We start from the raw sequence: 27,801 nt of genomic DNA on the forward strand, positions 1-27,801 counted from the left end.
ATGCTTTGGGGCTGTTTTTCTGCAAAGGGACCAGGACGACTGATCCGTGTAAAGGAAAGAATGAATGGGGCCATGAATGGAGAGATTTTGAGTGAAAATCTCCTTCCATCAGCAAGGGCATTGAAGATGAGACGTGGCAAAACAATGATCCCAAACACACAGCCAGGGCAACAAAGAAGTGGCTTCGTAAGAAGCATTTCAAGGTCCTGGAGTGGCCTAGCCAATCTCCAGATCTCAACCCCATAGAAAATCTGTGGAGGGAGTTGAAAGTCCGTGTTGCCCAACGACAGCCCCAAAACATCACTGCTCTAGAGGAGATCTGCACGGAGGAATGGGCCAAAATACCAGCAACAGCGTGTGAAAAGCTTGTGAAGAGTTGCAGAAAACGTTTGGCCTCCGTTATTGCCAACAAAGGGTACATAACAAAGTATTGAGATTAACTTTTGGTATTGACCAAATATTTATTTTCCACCATGATTTGCAAATAAATTCTTTAAAAATCAAACAATTTGATTTTCTGTTTTTTTTCCCACATTCTCTCTCTCATGGTTGAGGTTTACCCATGTTAACAATTACAGGCCTCTTAATATTTTCAAGTGGGAGAACTTGCACAATTAGTGGTTGACTAAATACTTATTTGCCCCACTGTATGTATTCATTATATCAATAGTACAGTACACAGTTCAGTACTCACGGCTGACACAGGTGATTTTGGGGACGTCCCATCGGCCGTCGGGGCGGCATCGTGCGGTAGGGTCACGCCTTTGGATATAGCCCGGCTCACAGCGGTAGCGCATCAGAGCGCCTGTCTCGTAACGGGCGCGCGGAACACCGAACATGTGGGCGTCCTTCACGGCGGGCGGCGGCCCACACCACACTGGCAGGGGAAGCGGTAAGACTTTGCATGATTAAAAAGGTGACTTTGGAAAGGCTTTTGCATGCTGTGTTTACCGGTCCCTTTCTTGCAGGTGAAGGAGAGGCGGTAGTTGCACGGGACATCGTTCCACTGACCGCCGTCGTGCCAGATGAGAACCACGCAGTCCTCGCCTGACTCGAAGAAGCTGTCGGGCTGGTTGGCGCGCCAGTTCTCGAATAGCTGCGCACACATTTTTGAAACGCCGTTACGTCACACGCTACCTAGCAACTAATGGCTCGTCCTAATACAGTGGTACCTCGACATACGAGCGCTTCGAAATACGATCCTTTCGACATCCGAAGTCAAATTTGACTGGTCAATTGTCTTGACATATGATGACATACGTTGGGTGCAATACGGCCGGAATATGCCTATGATCTCGAGGACAACTCTCATTATTATTATTATTGTAACATCGGCAAAGACGTAGCCAGCTTCGTCGGGTTTTTAATCATTTATTTCAGAACTTGTGCAACACAACACGGCTACTGTCCGCCGTAGCTGACACAAGCAACAATAGAACATGAAAGCTTCCCACTCTTCCGCATCTCACTCTCTCGTGTCAGTCACACGGTGCATTAAGAAACAGCATGCAAAACACAACTGCCACATTAGAACCCGATTCGTTCCTATTAAGTATTTATTAAGGATTTAGCAAAGGTTTTTGGGCTGTGGAACAAATTAATCGAATTATAATGATGGAAAATCCTGACATTTTTACTTTACAAACCAGGTCCATTTTGTGACAGTGCCATTCGATAACAAAACATTATGGTGGAGGCAGCATATACTTTGAAATAGCTAGTCCACATCTTTTGAGACAGTGGTCAGCTAGGGCCTTTATAGGGCAAGTGACTATCTTACGCAATTAGAAAAAAAAATTAAATATTATCATTTTTTTAAAAATTCATTGAGATAATTATTCATCATTGTTGTATTTTTTTAATTTACATTTTAAAAATAATTATAAGGAACAGTTAAACATTATTACAATGTTACTAGAAACTGAATGAATGAAATTATATAACACAAATCCCCCAAATGTCCCCAAATGACCTGATAAGACTAGGATATGTACCCCAAATGTCCCCAAATAACCTGATATGACCAGGACATGTCCCCCAAATGACCTGATATGGCCAGGACATGTCCCCTAAATTTCATGATATGACCAGCACAAATCCCCCAAATGTCCCCAATTGACCTGATAAGACTAGGACATGTTCCCCAAATGACCCCAAATGATCTGATATGACCAGGACATGTCCCCCAAATGACCTGATATGACCAGCACAAGTCCCCCAAATGTCCCTAAATGACTTGATATGGCCAGGACATGTCCCCTAAATTTAATGACCAGGACATGTCCCCCAAATGACCTGATATGACCAGGACATGTCCCCCAAATATCCCCAAATGACCTGATATGACCAGCACAAATCCCCCAAATGTCCCAAAGTGACCTGATAAGACTAGGACATGTCCCCCAAATGTCCCCAAATGACCTGATATGACCAGGACATGCGCCCAAATGACCTGATATGACCAGGACATGCCCCTCAAATGCCTCCAAATGACCTGATATGGCCAGGACATGTTCCCTAAATTTAATGACCAGGACATGTCCCCCATTGACCTGATATGACCAGGGCATGTCCCCCAAAAGTCCCCAAATGACCTGATATGACCAGGACATGTCCCCAAATAACCTGATATGACTAGGACATGTCACCCAAATGTCCCTAAATGACTTGATATGACCAGGACATGACCTGATATGACTAGGACATGACCTAATATGACCAGTACATGTCCCCCAAATATCCCTAAATGACCTGATATGACCAGGACAAGTCCCCCAAAATGTCCCCAAATGACCTGATATGACCAGGACATGTCCCCCAAATGACATGATACGACCAGGACATGTGCCCCAAATGACCTGATATGACCAGGACGTCCCCCAAATGTCCCCAAATAACCCGATATGACCAGGACATGTCCGCCAAATGTCCCCAAATGACCGGATATGACCAGGACATGTCCCCAAAATGTCCCCAAATGACCTGATCTGACCAGGACGTATCCCCCAAATCAACCTGGGCTGGGCCAAGATCTTCTTTCAGTACAGTCTTCGTTCATTCACACCTCCCAGTCATCAATGGCAGCCAATGAGTGCCCTGTAAGTTGTTTTTTAGAAAAAAAAAATCCAATTTCTTGCCAACTAAGACTTTTTTGGCATCTAGTTCACTATGCTGTATGTTAGGGCTGCAACTAACAATTATTTTCATAGTCGATTAATCGGGCGATTATTTAAACCATTAATTGATTAATCAGATTGAGTCACTTGTTTCAATTACCGCCACAATTTGGCTTGAAGTTGTTTTCGGCATGTTGTAAGTAGTTGTATGCAAAATGGATGACTGTTTCCTTCAACTATATCAATTATCAAATTTGTTGGCAACTCATTTATTAATCGATTCAATTGATTAGTTGTTGCAGCCTTATTAAAAAGCTAGTTTAGACAGGAAGATGTCCAAAAATTGGCAAAAATGTGAATTGTTGTTTTCCAAAGTAAAAGATGATTTTTCTTCATGTCCTACTTTGATTGGTCTGGTAATATTTACAACCGAGAAATTACAAATGTATGGTATCATTTATCAGCCCATGAAATTAGACAAGTTGAAGGAGGTCCTAAACGATGAATCGGTTATCAGTTGATTAATTTGCTAATTGATTAACTACTGCACCTCTACTGTATGTGATATCTATTAATAAACTCACCAAAGGATTGCCGTCGCTCCAGCGGAAGTCTCCCTCGAACATCTTGTCGTTGAGACCGATCCATTGGTAGTCGGCGCCCAGACCTGCAAACAGCCGGTTCAAGTTGCACAAGCCCCCCGCTAGAGATACTTCCGACGCGCAGACGTCACTCACGGTTGACGAAGACTTGCTCTTCTGGCGACAAGACGCTGGCCAGGCGAGCGCCGCGAAGGCGGCATTCCCGCTCGGCTGCGTCCCAAGTGCGCCGTTGGTGGAAACGTTTATAGCAGTGGGACTGGAACTTGTGCCAGCCAGGGCCGCACTGCGCCGTGTCTGTGGGGGAAGAACGGACGGACGCTCAGCCACTGTATGGAAACTCACATCTACTCTGCCGTTACCGGAGTAACTGCGGCGGAACACTTTTACGTTGGTCAGTTAACTCCCATGGATTTTGGGTAACTTACTGTTGATTCGGAGGGAAATTCCAGGTCACTTCCTTGTTGATTTTTTGGCAACCACCAATAGAGATTTTTTTTAGAGATTTTATTTTTGTGGGCTTGAGTTGAAAGTCAATTGGCGTAAATGGAGAATTTCTTGTGGGTGTTATCAGTGACTATGATGGACCCCCCCCTCCTCCCCAAAAAAGATCAAAAATAGGACATGGTGAATAGTTATAATTAGGGCTGTCAAAATTATCGCGTTAACGTGCGGTAATTATTTTTTTTAAATTAACTACGTTAAAATATTTGACGCAATTAACGCACATGCCCCGCTCAAGCAGATTAAAATGACAGTATAGTGCAATGTCCACCTGTTACTTGTGTTTTTTGGAGTTATGTCGTCCTCTGCTGGCGCTTGGGTGCGACTGATTTTATGTGCTTCAGCACCCGTGGGCATTGTGTAATTATTGACATCAACAATGACGGGCTACAAGTTTATTTTTTGATTGAAAATTTTAGAAATTTTATTAAAAAGAAAACATTAAGAGGGGTTTTATTATAAAATTTCTATAACTTGTACTAACATTTATCTTTTAAGAACTACAGGTCTTTCTATCCGTGGATCCCTTTCACAGAAAGAATGTTCATAAAGTTAACGCCATCTTGTGGATTTATTGTTATAATAAACAAATGCAGTACTTGTGTACAGTATGTTGAATGTATATATCCGTCTTGTGTCTTATCTTTCCATTCCAACAATAATTTAGGTAAAAATATGGCATATTTTATAGATGGTTTGAATTGCGATTAATTACGATTAATTCATTTTTAAGCTGTGATTAACTCGATTAAAAATTTTAATCGTTTGACAGCCCTAATAATTTTGCCTAATATTATGAGGAAAAAAGTTGGATTGTTATGTAGTTTTGTGTCAAATTACAAAAAAAACCAGGCATAATGTTCCATAATTTACACAATGTAACATTACTTTTTTTCTCGTTATATTAAATTAAAGGTACCCAACGTACCCGAAACATGTGACTTTACGACAGGGAAGTCTCGTCCGCCATTCTGTCTCCAGTCGTGTTTTTTTTTTTCCCTTTAAGTCGCGTTAACAGTACTTAGTTCTAGTCCCATGGAGGATGAGAAGTGCAAAAATGAAATAAATGAATACACAATTAAATAAATTATTAAATGTGCTTTTATTTCAATATTCATTTCAACATTAATTTATTAATGTCACTATTTATTTTGATTTGTATTTATTTTAATTCATATTTATTTTTTTCAATTTTTATTTATTTCAACATTTATTTTTTTCACTTTTTATTTATTTCAATTTTTATTTATTTCAACATTTATTTCACTTTTTATTTATTTATTTCAACATTTCTTTATGTATTTGAACATGTGTTTATTTCATAATTGAAACTCCAGCCTGGCTTTTTTTGTCTCTGGTTCAGAAGTGGGGTCTTCCTGGGTATCCTACCATAGAGTCGGTTTTCATTCAGACGCCGACGGAAAGTATGGGTTGACACTGTTGTACCCTTGGACTGCGGGACAGCTAGAACTTGTTTGGATGTTAGTCGAGGTTGTTTGTCACAATCTTTTGTTGAAATCTCATCAATTTTTCTTTTCCGTCCACATGTAGGGAGGTTAGCCACAGTGCCGTGGTCTTTACACTTCTTGATGACACTGCGCACGGTAGACACGGGAACATTCAGGTCTTTGGAGATGGACTTGTAGCCTTGAGATTGCCCATGCTTCCTCACAATTTTGCTTCTCAAGTCTTCAGACAGTTCGAAGGTCTTTCTTTTCTCCATGCTCAATGTGATACACACAAGGACAGACAGAGGTTGAGTCAACTTTAATCCATTTTAACTGGCTGCAAGTGTGATTTAGTTATTGCCACCACCTGTTATGTGCCACAGGTAAGTAACAGGTGCTGTTAATTACACAAATAAGAAGCATCACATGATTTTTCAAAGGTTGCCAATACTTTTGTCCGGCCCATTTATGGAGTTTTGTGTAAAAGATCCCCCCACCACCACCACCATTCTCTTTTGTGTTTTTTCATTGCAAGCAAAATCAGTTAATTATATTACTACCAAAGCTTTTGTAATTGCAATCATTTTTTGGGAGAAATTGAGCATTATCTGACAGAATTGCAGGAGTGCCAATACTTTTTGGCCAGGAGTGTATGAATTCCTTCCAGTTTTATTTCTTTCTTTGGGCCTAATAGTCTACCGAAAGTGACGATGGGAAATGAAAAAGCAATGTTTGGTCGAACGTGCCATTTGAAATGAATGAAGAAGTTTTTTTTTTTTTGCTCAAATGACATTGCTAAAGATCATGTGTATTGCAAGGAAGAGACGTAGTACATTCTTTTGTTGGGTGTGGTCACTTAGCGACAGATTTGGGAAAAAAGACTAAAGCAGATGTCCAAACTTAAGAGTTGACGGGCCTTGAAAAAGAAGGACTCCCAAGAGGCCGCCGTAGCCGAGCCAGGTTCTGAAAACGGAGGCCGTCTCCGCTGGCTGAGAAGAAAAGCACCCAGATACAAACCCCCAAATGCGGCGACCCACCTCACAAAAAAGAGATGCTTTAGCGAGTCGAAGTAACGCTGACCTCGTTCGCACAGGTCCCCGTCGTAGCTGGGCAGACACAGGCAGGAGAAGCCGGCCACGGCGTCCAGGCAGGTGGCGCCATTGAGACACGGGTTGGACTGGCACTCGTCCACATCTGCAAAAGTGTGTCCTTATTATTATTTTGGTAATTAATATCTGGGGTGATACGGCTCACCAGTTTGGCAGCGCTCCCCGGCGTATCCAGGCGCACACACGCACACCTTGTCCGAGCCACGTTTGTAGCAAGAGCCGCCATTTTCACACACGCTGATGGCGCACGGGCTATCATCTGTGCAGAGGTGGGAAGAGTACTCAACAATGTTACTCAAGTAAGCGTAATACTATTACAAAAGTACAGCGATCCCTCGCTACTTGGTGTTTCAAACTTCACACCCTCAGTCCATTGCGGATTTTTTTTTCCAATTAAAAAAATAAATACAGATGAGCTGTCCCGATCCAGACTTAGTCTCCTTCCTGCTGCTTTTCTTGGTCAGGCAGTGCACTGGAGTTGCTTATTAAAGTTAGCAATGATTGACAGACGTTAAGGTTCGATCTTGTCAGAGATGCTTGGAAGCCGAAACTTCAAAGCGTCGCATGTGTCACTCATCGTTTAGCTTGTTAAACATTTGCTGTGGGAATTCATTGTGTATAAGTAAGCAGGGTGAGAGGATTTGAATGGATTAATTCAGTGAAGCATTCAATAATGACAAGCATTTTTCTTCGTCATTGTTGTTTGTTGTTTAAAAACCATTCACTAAAATCTATATATACAAAAAAGTTTTTTTTTTGTTTTGCTGTTGTTTTATATATATATATATATATATATATATATATATATATATATGTATATACACGCACATATTTATTAGGGCTGTCAAAATTATCGCGTTAACGGGCGGTAATTATTTTTTAAAATTAATCACAATAAAATATTTGACGCAATTACCGCACATGCCCTGCTCCAACAGATTAAAATGACAGCAATGTAATGTTCGCTTGTTACTTGTTTTTTGGTGTTTGGCGCCCTCTGCTGGCGCTTGGCTCCAACTGATTTTATGGGTTAGTACCATGAGTGTGCATGGTGTAATTATTGACATCAACAATGGTGAGCTACTAGTTTATTTTTTGATTGAAAATTTTACAAATTTTAATAAAACGAAAACATTAAGAGGGGTTTTAATATAAAATTTCTATAACTTGTTCTAACATTTATCTTTTAAGAACTACAAGTCTCTCTATCCATGGATCGCTTTAAGAGAATGTTAATAATATTAATGCCATCTTGATTTATTGTTATAATAAACAAATACGGTACTTATGTACCGTATGTTGAATGTATATATCCATAGTGTGTCTTATCTTTCCATTCCAACAATAGTGTACAGAAAAATATGGCATATTTTAGAGATGGTTTGAATTGCGATTAATTACGATTAATTAATTTTTAAGCTATAATTAACTCGATTAAAAATTTTAATCGTTTGACAGCCCTAATGTGTATATATATATATATATTAGGGGGTGTCAAAATTATCGCGTTAACAAGCGGTAATTAATTTTTTAAATTAATCCCGTTAAAATATTTGACGCAATTAACGCACAAATGCCCCGTTCAAACAGAAAGGACAGCAAAAAGGACTGCAAAGTGAAAGGTGCACTTGTTGTGTTTTTCGGAGTTTTGCCGCCCTCTGCTGGCGCTTGGGTGCGACTGATTTTATAGGCTTCAGCACCCATAGCATTGTGTAAGTAATTATTGACATCAACAATGGCGGGCTATTAGTTTATTTTTTGATTGAAAATTTTACAAATTTTATTAAAACGAAAACATGAAGAGGGGTTTTAATATAAAAATTCTACAACTTGTACTAGTTATTATCTTTTATTTTCTATAATTTTTATAAATATTTATGTATTTTATTTATTTATATTTTTTATTTATTATTTTTATTTATCTTTTAAGAACTACAAGTCTTTCTATCCATGGATGGCTTTAACAGAATTATAATAATGGTAATGCCATCTTGTTGATTTATTTTTATAATAAACAAATAGTCCTTATGTACCGTATGTTGAATGTATATATCCATCTCGGTCTCATCTTTCCATTCCAACAATAATTTACAGAAAAATATGGCATATTTTATAGATGGTTTGAATTGCGATTAATTGCGATTAATTAATTTTTGCGCTGTAATTAACTCGATAAAAAAAATTTTAATCGTTTGACACCCCTAATATATATATATTTATATATATATACTTCAACTGGATTGAACGTCTATTGCTGCACTGTACCTGTGCCATTGATGAAAATGGCCTCCGCCGTCTCGCTGCCATAGTACGTGAAGTCTTCCCGCACGCTTGGGGCGGAGCCCTGGTCCGGTGCTTTTATTGTCACCGGATCCAGTGCTGTGGGTAAAATGACAGCGGCCCACTCTCCAGAAGCCCGCCTCTCTCCCGACGGCCACTCCTCTTCAGACTCCGCTCGCCTTCCGCCGGCCATCATGGGAGACAGCACAGGTGCCTCCTCTGTCTCAGCGTCACCTTCATCGGAAGCGGAACCCTCTGTGCCCCTGAATTTTGTCTCAATGGTCCTGTCGAGCGACGCGTCGGGGGCTGTTCTTAGTGGGGGAACATCTGTCGTGCGGGACTTTTCTCCTGATGACGTCACGCGCGCCTCTTCCACTGTCACCCGAATGGGGGCGGCGGTCTCAAACTGATCCCCTCGCGCCTCCTCGGGCAGCGTCAGGTCAAAAGTCACCTGATTGGACAAGAAGCGGGAAATCATGACTTTGATATAACCAGGGTTCCTAAAGCTGAAGGCAAGTTCAATTTAAGACTTTTGAACTCATTTGCTCCCAAAAACGTATGAATACGTTCTTTAGGGCCCGACCACCAACCGGTGCGAAGGCCCTATTGTTCTGCAAAGGATTATTATTAAAGATGTCCCGATCGATCGAGTCCGATCACGTCATTTTCAAAGTATCGGATTCGGCAAAAAAAATTCGGACATGCCTTTTTTAAATATATATATATTCTTTATTTAAATCGTTTTCAAATTGTATTTAACGTTACAGACAAAATGTCTTACACTCATCCAGAGTCTTTAGTTTTGGCTCAAAGTAGAGCTATCAAATTTATCGCGTTAACGGCGGTAATTAATTTTTTAAAATTAATCACGTTAAGATATTTAACGCAATTAACGCATGCGCTGCACGACCCACTCACGCATTGTCGCGTTCAATCTATAATGGCACCGATTTTACCTATATATAGAGCTAAAAGACAGCGTATAATGAGTAGAGTGAATTTTGGCAGTCTTTGGAGCCTTTTTTTAAATTGGCTAAAGCTTTAAAATCCCTCTCCCAACAATTAGATATATCGTGGGAAAAGCAATGTGGGAAAGAACAGTAGTAGTTGATCTTTTTCTTAACACCCTATGTTATTTCCCAATGCAGAGAAGCTATATCAATTGGTGCATAATTGCACTTCCCATCATGCATTTGGGCAGAACAGTTAAATGGCTACAGTATCATTTACTGAAAGCTAAACAAATACACTAGATGGCAATGTTTAGTCACAATATACAAAGTCACATTTATCCTTTAAGAATTACAAGTCTATCCGTGGATCCCTCTCACAGAAAGAATGTTAATAATGTAAATGCCATCTTGAGGATTTATTGTCATAATAAACAAATACAGTACTTATGTACTGTATGTTGAATGTATATATTCGGCCGAATTTTATTCATTTTTTTAATGCATTTCCAAAATGTATATGATCGGGAAAAATTATTGGGAATGATAGGAATTGAATCGGGAGCAAAAAAATCCTCAACTCAAACTCAAATGATCGGGATCGGATCGGGATTAAAAAAACATGATCGGAACAACCCCAGTTTACAACTTATATATATGTATAGGTAAGTCAATTACATGCAATGACACTTTTCAGACACCGGGGGGGGCTGGTCCCCCCCTTAAAATCCGCTTCTGGCTAAACACGGAGACTTACTTTGTGTTTGCTGTCCACAAAACCGACGGTCGGCAAGGGAGATTCTTCGGCGTCGCCGCTGCCGTGGACCAGTTCGCCGACCGACCGCGAGAGGTCGGTGAAGCGCGGGAAGTTGACGGAGCCGCCCGCAGGCTGTTTGAGTAGCTGCAGGATGCGATCGACTGAAAGGAAAGCGGGAAATGGGGCAAATGAGCCCGATTGGGATTCCTGGGGAAAATCAAGAGGTACCTGATTGATTTTTGTCCTGCACGTCGACGACAATGACGTGGACTGGCGACTCGCCACCGGGTGGTGCCAACGATCGATCGGTGCTTGAGAACGGAGCTTCCTCTTTGAAAACCGAGACCGTTTTACGCATGACACTCCGGTCCTCGACAGGTGGCGTTGGAGTGACGTCGGCCAACGCCGCTCGCGCCGTGACACGCTCTGCGACGATGTCATCTCGAGCGACGGCGGGTGTGGTTTGAGGCTTTGATGTTTCCTGGACGCTGGATGGACTTGTCGCCGTCACCTCTGGAAGCTTGGCTGTAAGAGATGAAAGAAGAAAGAAAGTGGAAAAAAATGGGCCAGAAGCCAAATGACAAGGCTCCAATTCAAGAGTGTTTATCAGCAGCCTTCACGCTGATAATGAAAAATAACAAAGATTGCGTCCAGCAGGCTGAGCGCAATCATGCCATGACGAGAGTCAACGCTAAATATTGTTGCCATTCAGCGCCTTGTTGCTACGTGACTAATGTGGTCAACAATCTGCTTTAACCCTAACCACAACACAATGCATTAAAGTATGAGAGGGAAACACATGCAAAAAGGTAATAAAAGACAAAAACATTAATAGTAAGTACTTGCCGCTTTTAACCGATGTGCGCAACACCAAGATAAGCAACGATGGGACCGAGAATACAAACTCTCAAATAGCAGCAAGTCAATATATCGGCAACCTGCCTAGGATCGGTTTCAAGACACTGCTGATGAGCTGGAATTGGATGCAGGTACGATTTTGGGAAGTCAACCTACAGCTCTGTAACAAAACAATCTAACTGTGACAAAATCATGCCAGTCATCATACTAGCTTCACTTGCTAGCTAGCACAGCTATTCTCCCAATCCAGGCCAACTACATCATCACACCAAGCGTCCATTACGCACATAAAACATGGCGCCCTCCGTAGGTTAAAATATGTACTGAATATTATAGTTTTTTTTTTTAGTAAAAGAGAACAATTGTGGCTTATTAGAGCGTACAACTCTTTAAGTCCGAGGTTTCCTTTAAACGGAAAGATTAGCATTGCTATCTGAGCAACGTTCACGCAGCCCGTAAAAGGACAAATAATGACCGGCCCGGCCCGGCCCGGAATGATGTCATGCCTTTAGCGTTTTGGCGCTCGGCCACCGGAACCAGAAGCGGCCGGCGACTGTTTGCAATTACGACGCCAGCGATTCATAGCCGGTCGGTGACGGCGGGCGGCCGTGTTCTGCTCCGCACGCGTCTTTGGGCCGGCTCCAGCTGGGAGCCATTACAGGCACACTGTGTTTGTCTTAGCAAAATTCATCGGGGTTTTCCCCTCCCAAACACAGCAGGCTATTTTTCCTCCACATTTTCATTTAGGATGCACACTTCCACTTTTGACTAGTGTTGCACCAATACAATTTTTGGCTCCTAACACCGATTCCGGCACCCGGTTATGTTGTATCATCTGATACAGACATTGCACTGATACGATTGGACATTTACTAGTAAGGTAGTGTGACCTGGCACAGTAGGCTCATTTCAATTCATGGCAGGAACATAAAAAGACTTTACATGGACCCTACCAAAATGGCCTCAGGGCGGCCATGTTGGTAGGGGCAAATTTCCAAACAAAGTCAATGCATTGACATTATCTACAGTGGGGCAAATAAATATTTAGTCAACCACCAATTGTGCAAGTTCTCCTACATGAAAATATTTGAGAGGCCTGTATTTGTCAACATGGGTAAACCTCAACCATGAGAGACAGAATGTTAAAAAAAAAAAAAAAAAAAAACAGAAAATCACATTGTTTGATTTTTAAAGAATTTATTTGCAAATCATGGTGGAAAACAAGTATTGGTCAATACCAAAAGTTCATCTCAATACTTTGTTATGTACCCTTTGTTGGCAATAACGGAGGCCAAACGTTTTCTGTAACTCTTCACTCTTCGCTTGGTGTAAAGAAATCAACTGTGGGAGCAATTATTAGAAAATGGAAGACATACAAGACCACTGATAATCTCCCTCGACCTGTGGCTCCATGCAAGTCCTCACCCCGTGGCGTCAAAATGATAACAAGAACGGTGAGCAAAAATCCCAGAACCACACGGGGAGATCCAATGTGAATGACCTACAGAGAGATGGGACCACAGTTACAAAGGCTACTATCAGTAACACAATGCGCTGCCAGGGACTCAAATCCTGCACTGCCAGATGTGTCCCCATGCTGAAGCCAGTACACGTCCAGGCCCGTCTGCGGTTTGCTAGAGAGCATTTGGATGATCCAGAAGAGGACTGGGAGAATGTGTTATGGTCAGATGAAACCAAAATAGAACTTTTTGGTAGAAACACAGGTTCTCATGTTTGGGGAGAAAGAATACTGAATTGCATCCGAAGAACACCATGCCCACTGTGAAGCATGGGGGTGGAAACATCATGCTTTGGGGCTGTTTTTCTGCAAAGGGACCAGGACGACTGATCTGTGTAAAGGAAAGAATGAATGGGGCCATGTATCGAGAGATTTTGAGTGAAAATCTCCTTCCATCAGCAAGGGCATTGAAGATGAGACGTCCCTGGGTCTTTCAGCATGACAATGATCCCAAACACACAGCCAGGGCAACAAAGGAGTGGCGTCGTAAGAAGCATTTCAAGGTCCTGGAGTGATCTAGCCAGTCTCCAGATCTCAACCCCATAGAAAATCTGTGGAGGGAGTTGAAAATCCGTGTTGCCCAACGACAGCCCCAAAACATCACTGCTCTAGAGGAGATCTGCATGGAGGAATGGGCCGAAATACCAGCAACAATGTGTGAAAAGCTTGTAAAGAGTTACAGAAAACGTTTGGCCTCTGTTATTGTCAACAAAGGGTACATAACAAAGTATTGAGATGAACTTTTGGTACTGACCAAATACTTATTTTCCACCATGATTTGCAAATAAATTCTTTAAAAATCAAACAATGTGATTTTCTGTTTTTTTCCCACATTCTGTCTCTCACGGTTGAGGTTTATCCATGTTGACAATTACAGGCCTCTCTAATATTTTCAAGTGGGAGAACTTGCACAATTAGTAGTTGACTAAATACTTATTTGCCCCACTGTAATTAATGGCTGCCATTGAAGCCGCTAGACGTTCAATCCATTTGAAGCAGGAGGATTGGCAGGGAATGAATGAACGTTCGCTGCCATCTTCCCACTTCAAATAAATTGGACATCATCAAGTGATAAACTTAATTTCAATTCACAGCAAGGATGATTGGACCTCACACAATTGGATGTCGATCATTATCTTGGGGGGCGGTCACAAGCACTCTTTTTTTTACAGCACCGTGTGTAGCGGCAGCCATCTTGCGTAGGGCGACCAGTGGTTGGAAACTAAACCTCGAAGAGTGCATATGTCGCAGCATCGGCACTTTACTTCTTAGTACCCCTCAATATCGATGACGTCATTTCGATATGGGTGCAACATTGGTTTAAAACAGGCAAATTTTTTTGCACAACGGTCACCTAGCAGTTGTGTGAGTTAACGCACAAAGCAAAACATTTGATCTGTACCTACCAACTTTGTTGCAGTGTTAAAAACAGAGGTAGCTAATAACATGTTACATTTACTCCATTACATTCACTTGAGTAAAATCCATCCATCCATCATTACCACTTAAACAGGGGTCGGGTAGGGGAGCAGGTTCAGAAGGGAAGCCCTGACTTTCCTCTCCCCAGCCACTTCAACCAGCTCCTCTGGCGGGCTCCCAAGGTGTTCCCAGGCCAGCCGAGAGACAGTCTCTCCAGGGTGTCCTGGGTCGTCCCGCCAGCGGCACATGCCCGGAACACCTCTCCATGGAGGCGTCCAGGAGGCATCCGAACCAGATGGAGGAGTAGCGGCCCTCCCGGATGAGCAAGCTTCTCAACCTATCTCTAAGGGAGAGCCCGGACACCCTGCGGAGGAAACTCATTTCGGCCGCTCGTATCAGAGATTTTGTTCTTTCGGTAACGACCCACAGTTCATGACCATAGGTGAGGGTAGGAACGTAGATCGACTGGTAAATCGAGAGCTTCGCCTTTGGGCTCAGCTCCTTCTTCACCACTACGGATCTACCGGTCAATCTCCCGCTCTCCTACCCTCACTCGTGAACAAGACCACTAGATACTTGAACTCCTCCACTTGAGGAAGGATCTCATCCCTGACTCTGCGAAAAATTCCACCTTTCCCCAACTGAGGACCAAGGTCTTGGATTTGGAGGTGCCAATTCTCATCCTGAATGCTTCACACTCAGCTGTGAACCTTTCCAGTGAGACTTGAAGGTCATGGCTTGATGAAGCCAACAACACTACATCAAAAGCAGAGATGCAATACTGAGGCCACCAAACTGGACCCCCTCAAGGCCTCGGCTGCACCTAGACATTCTGTCCATAAAAGTTATGAACAGAAACAGTGACATAGGGCAGCCTTGGCGGAGTCCAACCCTCACTGGAAATGGATCCGACTTAGAACCGGCTACACGGACCAAACTCTGACACTGGTCAAACAGTGACCGGATCTCCCGTATCAGGAATTCCGACACCCTATAGTCCCGGAACACCCCACAGGACTCCCTAGGGGACACGGTTGAACACCTTCTCCAAGTCCACAAAACACATGTAGACTGGTTGGGCGAACTTCAAGACCCCCCGACAACCCGGCTGAGGGTATAGAGCTGATCCACTGTTCCGCGGCCTGGATGAAAACCACATTGCTCCTCCCAAATCGGAGATTCGACTTCCCAACAGACCCTCCTCTCCAGTACCCCTGAGTAAATCTTCCCAGGGAGGCTGAGGAGTGTGATCCCCCTATAATTGGAACACACCCTCTGGTCCACCCCAGTCCGCCAATCCAGAGGCACTGTCCCATATGTCCACACAATGTTGCAGAGGCGTGTCAACCGACAACCGTACTTTTGTAATATTATTTTGAAGTAACGCTACTCTTACTTGAGTTAAATATTGGGCTACTTTACCCACTTTTGGTTGCAAAAGCAGTTAATCAAAACTCTGGCTGACCAGATGAGAAAAGGTGGCACCTTCGTAGCAGTATGCTCCGTGCTTGTCCCACGGGTCCGGGAAGCCCGTCTGGTCAGAGTACTTGTAGAGTGTGCGGACCCCCAGTTGGCCGCCCCCGCACTGGGGCAGAGGGACGTTGACGGGGTGGCGGACGCTGCCGTCCGACAGCCATCCGTAGTCGCAGCGGTCCAGCCCCGCCGCCCAGGCGGCGTACAGCTGCCCGGTCGAGGCCAGCGCCGCGCCACGCCGACCGCACTCGGCCGCCGCCTCCTGCAGGGTGAGCTTGTCGCTGCCCGCGGAGGATGAGTAGAAGACCTCGCCTGAATGCAAACGGCCACAATTTGCTAAGCTTACAGTCCGGGAAAATGTCCTCGCTGGGGCTGTCGGCCTGCCACAAACCATCCGATATTACGATAGTTGAATAATCATAGATTAGTATGGCTCAATCGTGATTTTCAAAGCATTTTTTTTTTTTTTTTTATAGCAAATATCTCATTTGGAATTATTCTATAAATCACCATCTGCTTCTTTACAGTACAGTTATATCATATCCACGTCTTCTTAACTCGTGGGTTGCCAAAGACTATGAGAGACATCCAATACATTTGAAGTGGGAGGGCTGAATGTTGATTCGCTGCCAGCCCTTGCACTTCCAAAGGATTTAGACATGTACTAGTGACAGACCCATTCAAAATGACAGCAGAAGGATGACTGGACGCAGCATGACTAGACGTCTAACGTCGTCAAACAGCACTAAAAAAGTTCAGATAATCGCTGGAGTTTTTTCAGATTTTTTGGTGAAACACAAAAAATTAGGGTTGTTCCGATCATGTTTTTTTGCTCCCGATCCGATCGTTTTAGTTTGAGTATCTGCCGATCCCGATATTTCCCGATCCGATTGTTTTTTTTGCTCCCGATTCAATTCCAATCATTCCCGATAATTTTTCCCGATCATATACATTTTGGCAATGCATTAAGAAAAAAATGAATAAAACTCGGACGAATATATACATTCAACATACAGTACATAAGTGCTGTATTTGTTTATTATGACAATAAATCCTCAAGATGGCATTTACATTATTAACATTCTTTCTATGAGAGGGATCCACGGATAGAAAGACTTGTGACTTTGTATATTGTGACCAAATATTGCCATCTTGTGTATTTGTTGAGCTTTCAGTAAATGATACTGCAGCCATGCCCCAATGCATGATGGGAAGTGGAACCATGATGGGAAGTGGAACCATGACTGTGCGTAGTGCTAGCAAATCATATATATTCTCTGCGTTGGGAAATAAAATAAGGTGTTAAGAAAAAGATCAAAGGCGACCTTGCTTCCCCACATTGCTTCCCATGATATTGCTAATCGTTGGGAGAGGGATTGTCAGGCTTTAACCAATTAAAATAAGCCTCCTAAGGCTGCCAAAATTCACTCTACTTATTTTATGCTGCCTTTTATCTCTCGATACAGGTAAAATGGCGCCATTACAGATTGCGCGCCACAATGCGTGAGTGGGTCGTGCAATGCATGCATTAATTGCGTTAAATTTTTTAACATGATACATTAAAAAAAAAAACTTATTACCGCCGTTATTGGGATAAATTTGATAACCCTACCTTAAGCCTAAACTAAAGACTCTGGATGAGTGTAACATATTATGGCTGTAATGTTAAATACAATTAGAAAACGATTTAATTTTTAAAAATATATATATATTAAAAAAAAGGCATGGCCGATATTTTTTTGCCGATTCCAATACTTTGAAAATGACGTGATCGGTCTCTACAAAAAATGAAACATTTTTCAAAAAATGAAACCTTTTTTATATTTGTGAACACATTTTGAAATTCTTTGTAAAAAATTTTTTTTTTTTTTTTAATTTTAAAAAAATCTTTTCAGTTTTTCTTATGAAATTTTCAAAATGTATGTAATAAAAAAAACAATAATTAGACAATTCTTTAATTATTTTGGTGTTTTTTTTTAATTGAGAAGATGACTTAAAGAAAAAAAAGTTGGTTTGTTAGAGTATTTATTTTAAAAAATCTTTTTAATCAATAAATCAAAGCAACACTTGGTAACTTTTCAGTTTTGGTCAATTTTAGTGACGCCGGTAGGCAAAAGCGGTAGTGTTTTGCCTTAAGGAAGACTGTGTTTCCCATGAAGACCAATTTTGCGTTTCACATGAGGGCAAGCGCACACCCACGTAGTGTCGTTAAATCATCAATTAATCAAAAATCCATCTCCCGGTCGCCTGAAGATGGATTAAACCACATTTCTGTTTCCAGCAGCTGTGTGAAAGATGAATAGTAATAAGGTAATGAATCCAGTTGTGGCTAAACAATGGCATATGGCGGTTAGCAACCGTGTGGCTTAGGGTGGCAGGAACCTCAAAGTTATAAGTGCTGGTGAAAGTGATACATACCCCCACAAGATTTTAAAGAAGTGTCATTCAATTAGTTGTCAGTCGACACATTATCACAAATCTTAAGAAAATTTTTTGTAAAGGTTGAAAAGTTACCTAGTGTTGTTTTAAAGTTAACCCATTTTTGACATTTTTCGCTTTTTTTTTAAAATAAAAAAATGGAATATCAAATTTTTTTCCTTTTGTTGTTTTAAATTTAACAAGCAAACCTTTTTTTGTTTTAACTTTATAACATTTTTTTTTTAAAATAGATACGGCAATATTTAGTTTTCATTTTGAAAAATCAATGAACTCTTTAGTGCCGTTGACGATGACAGCTGCCCAGTAATGTGGCTCTTAAAAATGTAATTAAAACTCTTTAAATGAGTTTACCACTAGTAGACGACCAATCCATTGGAAGTGGGAGGGCTGGCAGCGAATGAACTTTCGCGCTCACTGTCCTGCTTTAAATAGGTTGGACGTCGTCAATGGAAGCTAATGATGTAAGAGTCTGAGAAAAGAGGATTTGTAATATACGAATGGCTGCCGATTCATTTGCTGGACAATTAGCTGAGGATGAGTCGTGGCAGCCCTAATAGGTATATACATTACCATCAAGTTTGTCCACGTAACAAAAGACGTCGTATTTCTCAGTGGCTAAGCGCGCACCGTACGTGCGCACGCCCGCTCTATAGTTGAGGTTTCCTTGGCAACCCGAGCGAGGATGCACGATGGGATATCTGAAAGAACAAAAAAAAACATTTGATCACACTGTTCGTTGCAAAGGCGGAGCCTCGGTCACCTGACGGTCCCGTCAGCGAGCCAGCCCGCGTCGCAGTGGTCCAGGCCGTCGTGGAAGGCGGCCGTCAGCTGTTCGGGGGTGGCCACCACCGCGTCCACCGACAGACACGCCTCTGCTGCCGCTGCAAAGTCCAGCGAGTAGCGGATGCCCTTGGCACGGTAGGGGAATACCACACCTGAGGGCAAGGGCGTACCGTTTTCATTGACTCATTTAAAAAATTAACTTTTTTGTCAAAAGGAGAGAAAATCCTCTACGTTTGACAGTCAAAGCTAAATATTTTGAAGGTACAAATTACTTTAGATCAGGGCCGGCCCAGCCTATACGCAGACTATGCAGCTGCTTAGGGCCCCTGAGCACTAGGGGGCCCCCAATCTGGCAATTATTTAATTTATATTCTATTTTGTTTACTACAGTTTGCTTTATTTGACTTTTGTGTGTTTTGATACTTGATTACAAGCTTAAAAAAATGAAAGTTCTTAACTTCTTTCCTTCCTCTTTTAGAAAAAGGTTTGACGCTATCTACTGTAAGTACTGACAATCATTTGGGGTGAGAAGTTTGAAGTATGCAGTGCAACATAATCTGATTAATATACAAAATATGGACGTATGGGTCGGATTGCATGTATGGGTTTCACAGTACACTGTGACAAAATGGTGGGCCAAAACTATGAGCCCCCAAATGGCCTGGGCCGGCTCTGCTTTAGATGACAAAATACAAGTGTCATTAAAATACAAATTTAACAAACCAATCTGTAAATTTTGATGAGAAGTTTTGAAGGGCAAAGTTACTGGAGTTGACAAAACGCCGAATTAGGACAGTTTTAGTGTCATCAGGACAGGAATTTACCCAACTAATGTGTAACTTTTGACCAGGGGTGAAAGTGGGCCAGAACGGTCAGGAACGTAGTTCCGGTATAAGATTCAGGGCCAGGACACAGTTCCTGTATAAGATTCAGGGCCGGAATGCTGTTCCGGTACACGGTGCTTTGATACCAAAAATATGACAGCAACTGTCAAAACGCTATGTAAAAAAAAAAGCTAAGCTGCCACACATGCATTTGAGTTCCATGAAGAAAACAATCTACCAACATCAGATTTACATACACAAGTGTTAACAACAAGCATAATAAAGTGCTTGTCTAGCGTAATCTGTTTCCAACAATATTTATTATTGATTTTATTCCACGGACAGCAAGGAGATTTCCCCAGCTGCTGCTGTTACAGTGCCTTGCAAAAGTATTCGGCCCCCTTGAACCTTGCAACCTTTCGCCACATTTCAGCCTTCAAACATAAAGATATAACATTTTAATTTTTTGTCAAGAATCAACAACAAGTGGGACACAATCGTGAAGTGGAACAACATTTATTGGATAATTTAAACTTTTTTAACAAATAAAAAACTGAAAAGTGGGGCGTGCAATATTATTTGGCCCCCTTGCGTTAATACTTTGTAGCGCCACCTTTTGCTCCAACTACAGCTGCAAGTCGCTTGGGGTATGTTTCTATCAGTTTTGCACATCGAGAGACTGACATTCTTGCCCATTCTTCCTTGCAAAACAGCTCAAGCTCAGTCAGGTTGGATGGAGAGTGTTTGTGAACAGCAGTCTTCAGCTCTTTCCACAGATTCTCCATTGGATTCAGGTCTGGACTTTGACTTGGCCATTCTAACACCTGGATACGTTTATTTTTCAACCATTCCATTGTAGATTTGGCTTTATGTTTTGGATCATTGTCCTGTTGGAAGATAACTCTCCGTCCCAGTCTCAGGTCTTGTGCAGATACCAACAGGTTTTCTTCCAGAATGTTCCTGTATTTGGCTGCATCCATCTTCCCGTCAATTTTAACCATCTTCCCTGTCCCTGCTGAAGAAAAGCAGGCCCAAACCATGATGCTGCCACCACCATGTTTGACAGTGGGGATGGTGTGTTCAGAGTGATGAGCTGTGTTGCTTTTACGTCAAACATATTGTTTTGCATTGTGGCCAAAAAGTTCAATTTTGGTTTCATCTGACCAGAGCACCTTCTTCCACATGTTTGGTGTGTCTCCCAGGTGGCTTGCGGCAAACTTTAAACGAGACTTTTTATGGATATCTTTGAGAAATGGCTTTCTTCTTGCCACTCTTCCACAAAGGCCAGATTTGTGCAGTGTACGACTGATTGTTGTCCTATGGACAGACTCTCCCACCTCAGCTGTAGATCTCTGCAGTTCATCCAGAGTGATCATGGGCCTCTTGGCTGCATCTTTGATCAGTTTTCTCCTTGTTTGAGAAGAAAGTTTGGAAGGACGGCCGGGTCTTGGTAGATTTGCAGTGGTCTGATGCTCCTTCCATTTCAATATGATAGCTTGCACAGTGCTCCTTGAGATGTTTAAAGCTTGGGAAATCTTTTTGTATCCAAATCCGGCTTTAAACTTCTCCACAACAGTATCTCGGACCTGCCTGGTGTGTTCCTTGGTTTTCATAATGCTCTCTGCACTTTAAACAGAACCCTGAGACTATCACAGAGCAGGTGCATTTATACGGAGACTTGATTACACACAGGTGGATTCTATTTATCATCATCGGTCATTTAGGACAACATTGGATCATTCAGAGATCCTCACTGAACTTCTGGAGTGAGTTTGCTGCACTGAAAGTAAAGGGGCCGAATAATATTGCACGCCCCACTTTTCAGTTTTTGTATTTGTTAAAAAAGTTTAAATTGTCCAATACGGTACGGCACGGTGGCTTAGTGCAGGGGTTTTCAACCCAGTCCTCAAGGCACACTGTGGGTCCTGGTTTTTGTTCCAGCCGATCCAGCAGAGACAGTTGAACCAATGAGGCTTCTGCTAAAACAAGCCACACCTGACTGCAATCAACTGATTGCACTTGTAAAACACCAGATTGGGGAAAAAGTGTTGTCATCTTGTTTGGTAAGAATGAAATCCTGCACCCACAGTGTGCCTTAGTGGAATAGGTTGGGAACCCCTGGCTTAGTGGTTAGCACATCTGCCTGGTTAGCACATCTGCCTCACAGTTCTGAGATCAAGGGTTCAATTCCGGGCTTCGGCCTTCCTGTGTGGAGTTTGCATGTTCTCCCCGCAGGTTCTCCCCGTGCCTGCGTGGGTTTCCTCCGGGAACTCCCGTTTCCTCCCACATCCCAAAAACATGCATGGTAGGCTGATTGAACACTCTAAATTGTCCGTAGGTATGAGTTTGTGCGTGAATGGTTGTATGTCTCCTTGTGCCCTGCGATTGGCTGGCAACCAGTTCAGGGTGTCCCCTGCCTACTGCCCGTAGTTGGCTGGGATAGGCTCCAGCACCTCCGCGACCCTCGTGAGGAAAAGCGGCATGGAAAATGAATGAATGAATGAATGTCCAATAAATGTTGTTCCACTTCACGATTGTGTCCCACTTGTTGTTGATTCTTGACAAAAAAATTCAATTTCATATCTTTATGTTGAAGCCTGAAATGTGGCGAAAGGTTGCAAGATTCAAGGGGGCCGAATACTTTTGCAAGGCACTGTATATCCTATGTTCTTAAGTAGTTAAAATCTAGATTTGTATGTGAGGAAATGAGGGAAAATAAAAATTAGGCGATGGAGGTTGGGGTTATTGCTGTTTTTGTTAACTTTTATTCGGCAAATCATTGAAAAAATACCATTTTAAATGAAAAATAAATAAAATTTCTGGCTCCGTGGCGACCTTCACGTCGGGGAGTTCCGGCAAGAAATTCTTGCCACTTTCACCCCTGCTTTTGACAAGAAAACAACCTTTGACGGGGGAAACCACGACTTCAGTCACACAAAAATATGATCGTTGATGACCTAAAAATATTGACATGCAAAGCTACAACTTTTTTTTTTGGTAACCTGTCCTGTTCAGCTGCTTGACAAGGAGAATGGAAATATGAGTGTCCGATTGGTCAGGACAGTTTTAATGTACAGTGTATCACAAAAGTGAGTACACCCCTCGCATTTCTGCAGATATTAAGTATATCTTTTCATGGGACAACACTGACAAAATGACCGCTGACACAATGAAAAGTAGTCTGTGTGCAGCTTATATAGTAGAGTTAGTTTATTTTCCCCTCAAAATATAGCCATTAATATCTAAACCCCTGGCAACAAAAGTGAGTACACCCCTTAGAAACTACGTGCATCCCCAAATGTCCAAATTGAGTACTGCTTGTCATTTTCGCTCCAAAATGTCATGTGACTCGTTACAGGAGTGCTGTCAGCATTGCTGCAGAGATTGAAGAGGTGGGGGGTCGGCCTGTTAGACTTAGACTTAGTCACTGCAACGACTTGATCAGGGCTCGTTTTACTAGAAGAATTGAATCAACTCAAAGCGACTCTTTACTAATAGATGACCCACCGACTGATTGAGTCTAGTAAATTGCATTATGTATCTGTGTCATAATAATTATAGTCAAGTATTGACCATAACTTGAAACTTGTATGACTTGAAATTACAGTATCACAAAAGTGAGTACACCCTCGCATTTCTGCAGATATTGAAGTATATCTTTTATGTATATATTTATTTATTATATATATATATATATATTAGGGCTGTCAAAATTATCGCGTTAACGAACGATAATTTTTAAAATTAATCCCGTTAAAATATTTGACGCAATTAACGCACAAATGCCCTGCTCAAACAGATTAAAATGACAGCACAGTGAAAGCTGTACTTGTTGTGTTTTTCGGAGTTTTGCCACCCTCTGCTGGTGCTTGGGTGCGACTGATTTTATAGGATTCAGCACCCATGAGCACAGTGTAAGTAATTATTGACATCAACAATGGCGGGCTACTAGTTTATTTTTTGATTGAAAATTTTACAAATTTTATTAAAACGAAAACATGAAGAGGGGTTTTAATATAAAATTTCTATAACTTGTACTAAAATTTATCTTTTAAGAACTACAAATCTTTCTATCCATGGATCGCTTTAACAGAATGTTAATAATGGTAATGCCATCTTGTTCATTTATTGTTATAATGAAGAAATACATTACTTATGTACCGTATGTTGAATGTATATATCCATCTTGTGTCTTATCTTTCCATTCCAACAATAATTGGAAAATATATGAAAAATATGGCATATTTTATAGATGGTTTGAATTGCGATTAATTAAATTTTAAGCTGTAATTAACTCGATTAAAATTTTTCAATCGTTTGACACCCCTAATGTATATATAATCTTAGACCATACACCATACTCTACATCCAATTGGTGTGCATGGCTGTCACCCCAGGAGAAAGCCTTCGTCTGAAGACGGTACACAAGAAGGCCTGCCCGTCTCATCAGACCATAGGACATGGTTCCAGTAATCCATGTGCTTTGTTGACATGTCTTCAGCAAACTGTTTGCGGGCTTTTTTTCCACCAGGAAAATCAACTTTCTAATGTTGCCGTGTATGGTTGAAATGTTTACACGCAAAGGTTGCGATTGGCCGTTGAAAAAATGTCCTCCCTCACCTGTGACGCTGAGGGTGACGCCTTGGCGCCTGTCCTCCATCCCTCGCGTGACCTCGCAGCTGTAGCGTCCGGCATCTGCGGCCCTGAGCCCGACGAGGATGAGGCCTGCATCGCCCGCTGCGGACCCTTGACCCGACAAGGAGGCTCGGCCCACGAAGTCGGGGCCCACCTTGACCGCGGCCCCCCGGGCCACCAGGACCACCCTCTCCCCGTCGGCCTCCTCGCGGGTCCACTTGACCCTCAACTCGCCGTCGTCCTCGGGCGTAGCCGGGGCCGTGGAGAATTCGCACGGGAGAATAACGGAGCCCGCCAGCCGGCCTTCCGCAAGCCGCCGGGCCGCCATTTTCTCGTCCGCTGCACGCGGAATCAGGAGATCCGTGCAAAATGGCTCGTTTTGTCAAGATTTTACTCAAAACGACATGAACATTCACTCTATGTCTTTTTACAAAAAGAAATTTTGGATTTTGTTAAACTTTGACTTCAGTACATGAACTTTTCATCAAGATGAGAGTCACCTGGTTGCAAGCAAGCAGAACCTGCGCACAGCAGCAGCAGGACGCAAGCGCGTAGAAGCGCCTCCATCCGGCCTGAGATGTACAAGTTTTGTTCAAACGAAGCTCTCCCAGTCACCCCGACACAGTTAGTTCCTCGACAGCTAGAAGTGCTGCGGTAAAAATCAATGCAATGAATTAAAAAAGTATTTTTGAGCCTTCTGAATGACAATACGTACACTTCAAAATCTATTGACCTGACACTTCCTCATTCTCTGCATCACGTTTTCCCATAGGGGGCTGGACTAAAGTCCGCCTCATATAGTAGGAATCAGTCGCAGACAGCACATTTAGCGAGCACAAGCCGAATTTCAGCCAGGTTTGTGAAAAAGTACGAAAGCTGTAGCGCATACAAACAGGAAGGATTGTCTCAGGAGTGATTTGTTCGATATTTTTCGTACTATGCATGCATTTTGAAACTTTGTGAAAAAAACAATGGGAGAAATTAGCCGCTACTGCATTGGCATCTGAGTTTGCCATATTTACGTAAAATAAACGCTAACTGCAAGATTTTTTTGCTTTTAACCAAGAATTGGTATGGTGCTGCCCAGGTGTCCTGGGGCTGAAGTAAGTGGCCAGCATTATTCACTTTATAAAAAAGATGAATCAAAACACCTATCTTTCTGAAACAAACATGTTTTTTAGGAGGCTGAGAGGATGAGGACGGCTCGATTCAATGCGTGCCTTGAATATACTTAGCCACCAAATTTGATTGTCATCCGTCCACCAACAGCGTAATCGCTTAAAATGATAACTGAGAACATGAGTGACAACTTGATTGACTTCCAGCATGAAATAAAAAGTTTAAACATTGAACTATTATTGAAAATTGGCACGTGCCGGTATGAGAGTCTGACGGTATGATAACTTTAAGCCAAAATATCATGGTATTGCGATTGCACCTCTAAAATGTGTTATTTTGAGATGTCTTGTTTAAATAAATAAAAAACATTTTTTCCATTGAACAGGATTTTTTCTCAAAACAACATATTAGCAAATTGGAACATACTGTTAAGTATAATGTTCAGTTAAAAAAAAAAAAAAGTAAATAAAATGTAAAATGCAGTCCTTTAGGTGAGCTTAACCCTTTATTGCCAAATGTATCACATTTGATACACCTAAAATTTAATGATTTTGAGACCAGTTCAGAATTTTGACATTTCTCTGTGGAAAAAAAGAAATGATGGATGCAAGTCAACACATGCATCTGCAGGTTCCGTGAGAAAATTAAACAGTATTTAGCAAGGGTTATAGATATTAGAGCGCTTATTACACATTTTCATTTTGACTTTTCTTTTTACAAATTTGAAAAAAAAAAAGGTTTCATTAGGACCTTATTTTTCAAATTTTGGGATTCTCTGATAATTGCGTCATGTTGCAGATATTAAAGGGCTAAACCCACAGCCACAGCTCAACAATATTATCATCAGAACAAAGATAATAACATTATTTTCCATATAAAGCACGTGCGTATGACTTGTATCGTGTTTACATTCCCCCCCCCCCCACACACACACACACACTCTCTCTCTCTCTCTCTCTCTCTCAACAGTCAGCAAAACACCAAAGGCTGTATTATTAAAATTTTATTTTCAACTGATTTTTAAAATGGCGGAAGACTTAAACAAAAGTAGACTAATGTTAGAGAGGAAACGAGTTAGCCGTCTTGGTATGCTAATTAGCCGTGTTATCTGCCTCGTTGACAGGCTTACGTTATAGTATGTTTTACCACCGCTAGACACACTAAACACGCTGGAGTTAACTCTCGTAGCTGGTAGAAAACGTTCATGACAACTTTTACTCATCTTTAATTTTGTATAATGTGACAGGCGGTCACATACAGTGCCTTGCAAAAGTATTCGGCCCCCTTGAACCTTGCAACCTTTCGCCACATTTCAGGCTTCAAACATAAAGATATAAAATTTTAATTTTTTGTCAAGAATCAACAACAAGTGGGACACAATCGTGAAGTGGAACAAAATTTATTGGATAATTTAAACTTTTTTAACAAATAAAAAACTGAAAAGGGGCGTGCAATATTATTCGGCCCCCTTGCGTTAATACTTTGTAGCGCCACCTTTTGCTCCAATTACAGCTGCAAGTCGCTTGGGGTATGTTTCTATCAGTTTTGCACAGCGAGAGACTGACATTCTTGCCCATTCTTCCTTGCAAAACAGCTCGAGCTCAGTGAGGTTGGATGGAGAGTGTTTGTGAACAGCAGTCTTCAGCTCTTTCCACAGATTCTCGATTGGATTCAGGTCTGGACTTTCACTTGGCCATTCTAACACCTGGATACGCTTATTTTTGAACCATTCCATTGTAGATTTGGCTTTATGTTTTGGATCATTGTCCTGTTGGAAGATAAATCTCCGTCCCAGTCTCAGGTCTTGTGCAGATACCAACAGCTTTTCTTCCAGAATGTTCCTGTATTTGGCTGCATCCATCTTCCCGTCAATTTTAACCATCTTCCCTGTCCCTGCTGAAGAAAAGCAGGCCCAAATCCTGATGCTGCCACCACCATGTTTGACAGTGGGGATGGTGTGTTCAGGGTG

At 41.9% G+C, this 27,801-nt stretch overlaps 1 protein-coding gene across 5 annotated transcripts in view; it reads right to left on the reverse strand.

Moving 5' to 3' along the window:
• LOC130905378 (versican core protein-like) overlaps positions 1-27,801 on the reverse strand; it is a 33,139-nt gene that overhangs the window by 1,851 nt on the left and 3,487 nt on the right. For 3 of the 5 annotated variants that reach the window (XM_057818714.1, XM_057818713.1, XM_057818712.1), the window contains 14 exons: positions 25,214-25,362; positions 24,699-25,052; positions 19,232-19,406; positions 19,042-19,169; positions 16,045-16,344; positions 10,992-11,288; positions 10,764-10,924; positions 9,042-9,507; positions 6,922-7,035; positions 6,748-6,861; positions 3,854-4,012; positions 3,701-3,783; positions 952-1,096; positions 695-877 (listed from right to left, as the gene is read on the reverse strand). In XM_057818714.1, coding sequence (XP_057674697.1) covers positions 695-877; positions 952-1,096; positions 3,701-3,783; positions 3,854-4,012; positions 6,748-6,861; positions 6,922-7,035; positions 9,042-9,507; positions 10,764-10,924; positions 10,992-11,288; positions 16,045-16,344; positions 19,042-19,169; positions 19,232-19,406; positions 24,699-25,052; positions 25,214-25,280 — 2,746 coding nt within the window. In that variant the 5' untranslated portion in view covers positions 25,281-25,362. The other 2 variants (XM_057818716.1, XM_057818717.1) reach the window with 2 other exon arrangements.

The sequence above is a fragment of the Corythoichthys intestinalis genome, chromosome 17 (genome assembly GCF_030265065.1).
Source record: "Corythoichthys intestinalis isolate RoL2023-P3 chromosome 17, ASM3026506v1, whole genome shotgun sequence".
Taxonomy (NCBI): Eukaryota; Metazoa; Chordata; class Actinopteri; order Syngnathiformes; family Syngnathidae; genus Corythoichthys; species Corythoichthys intestinalis.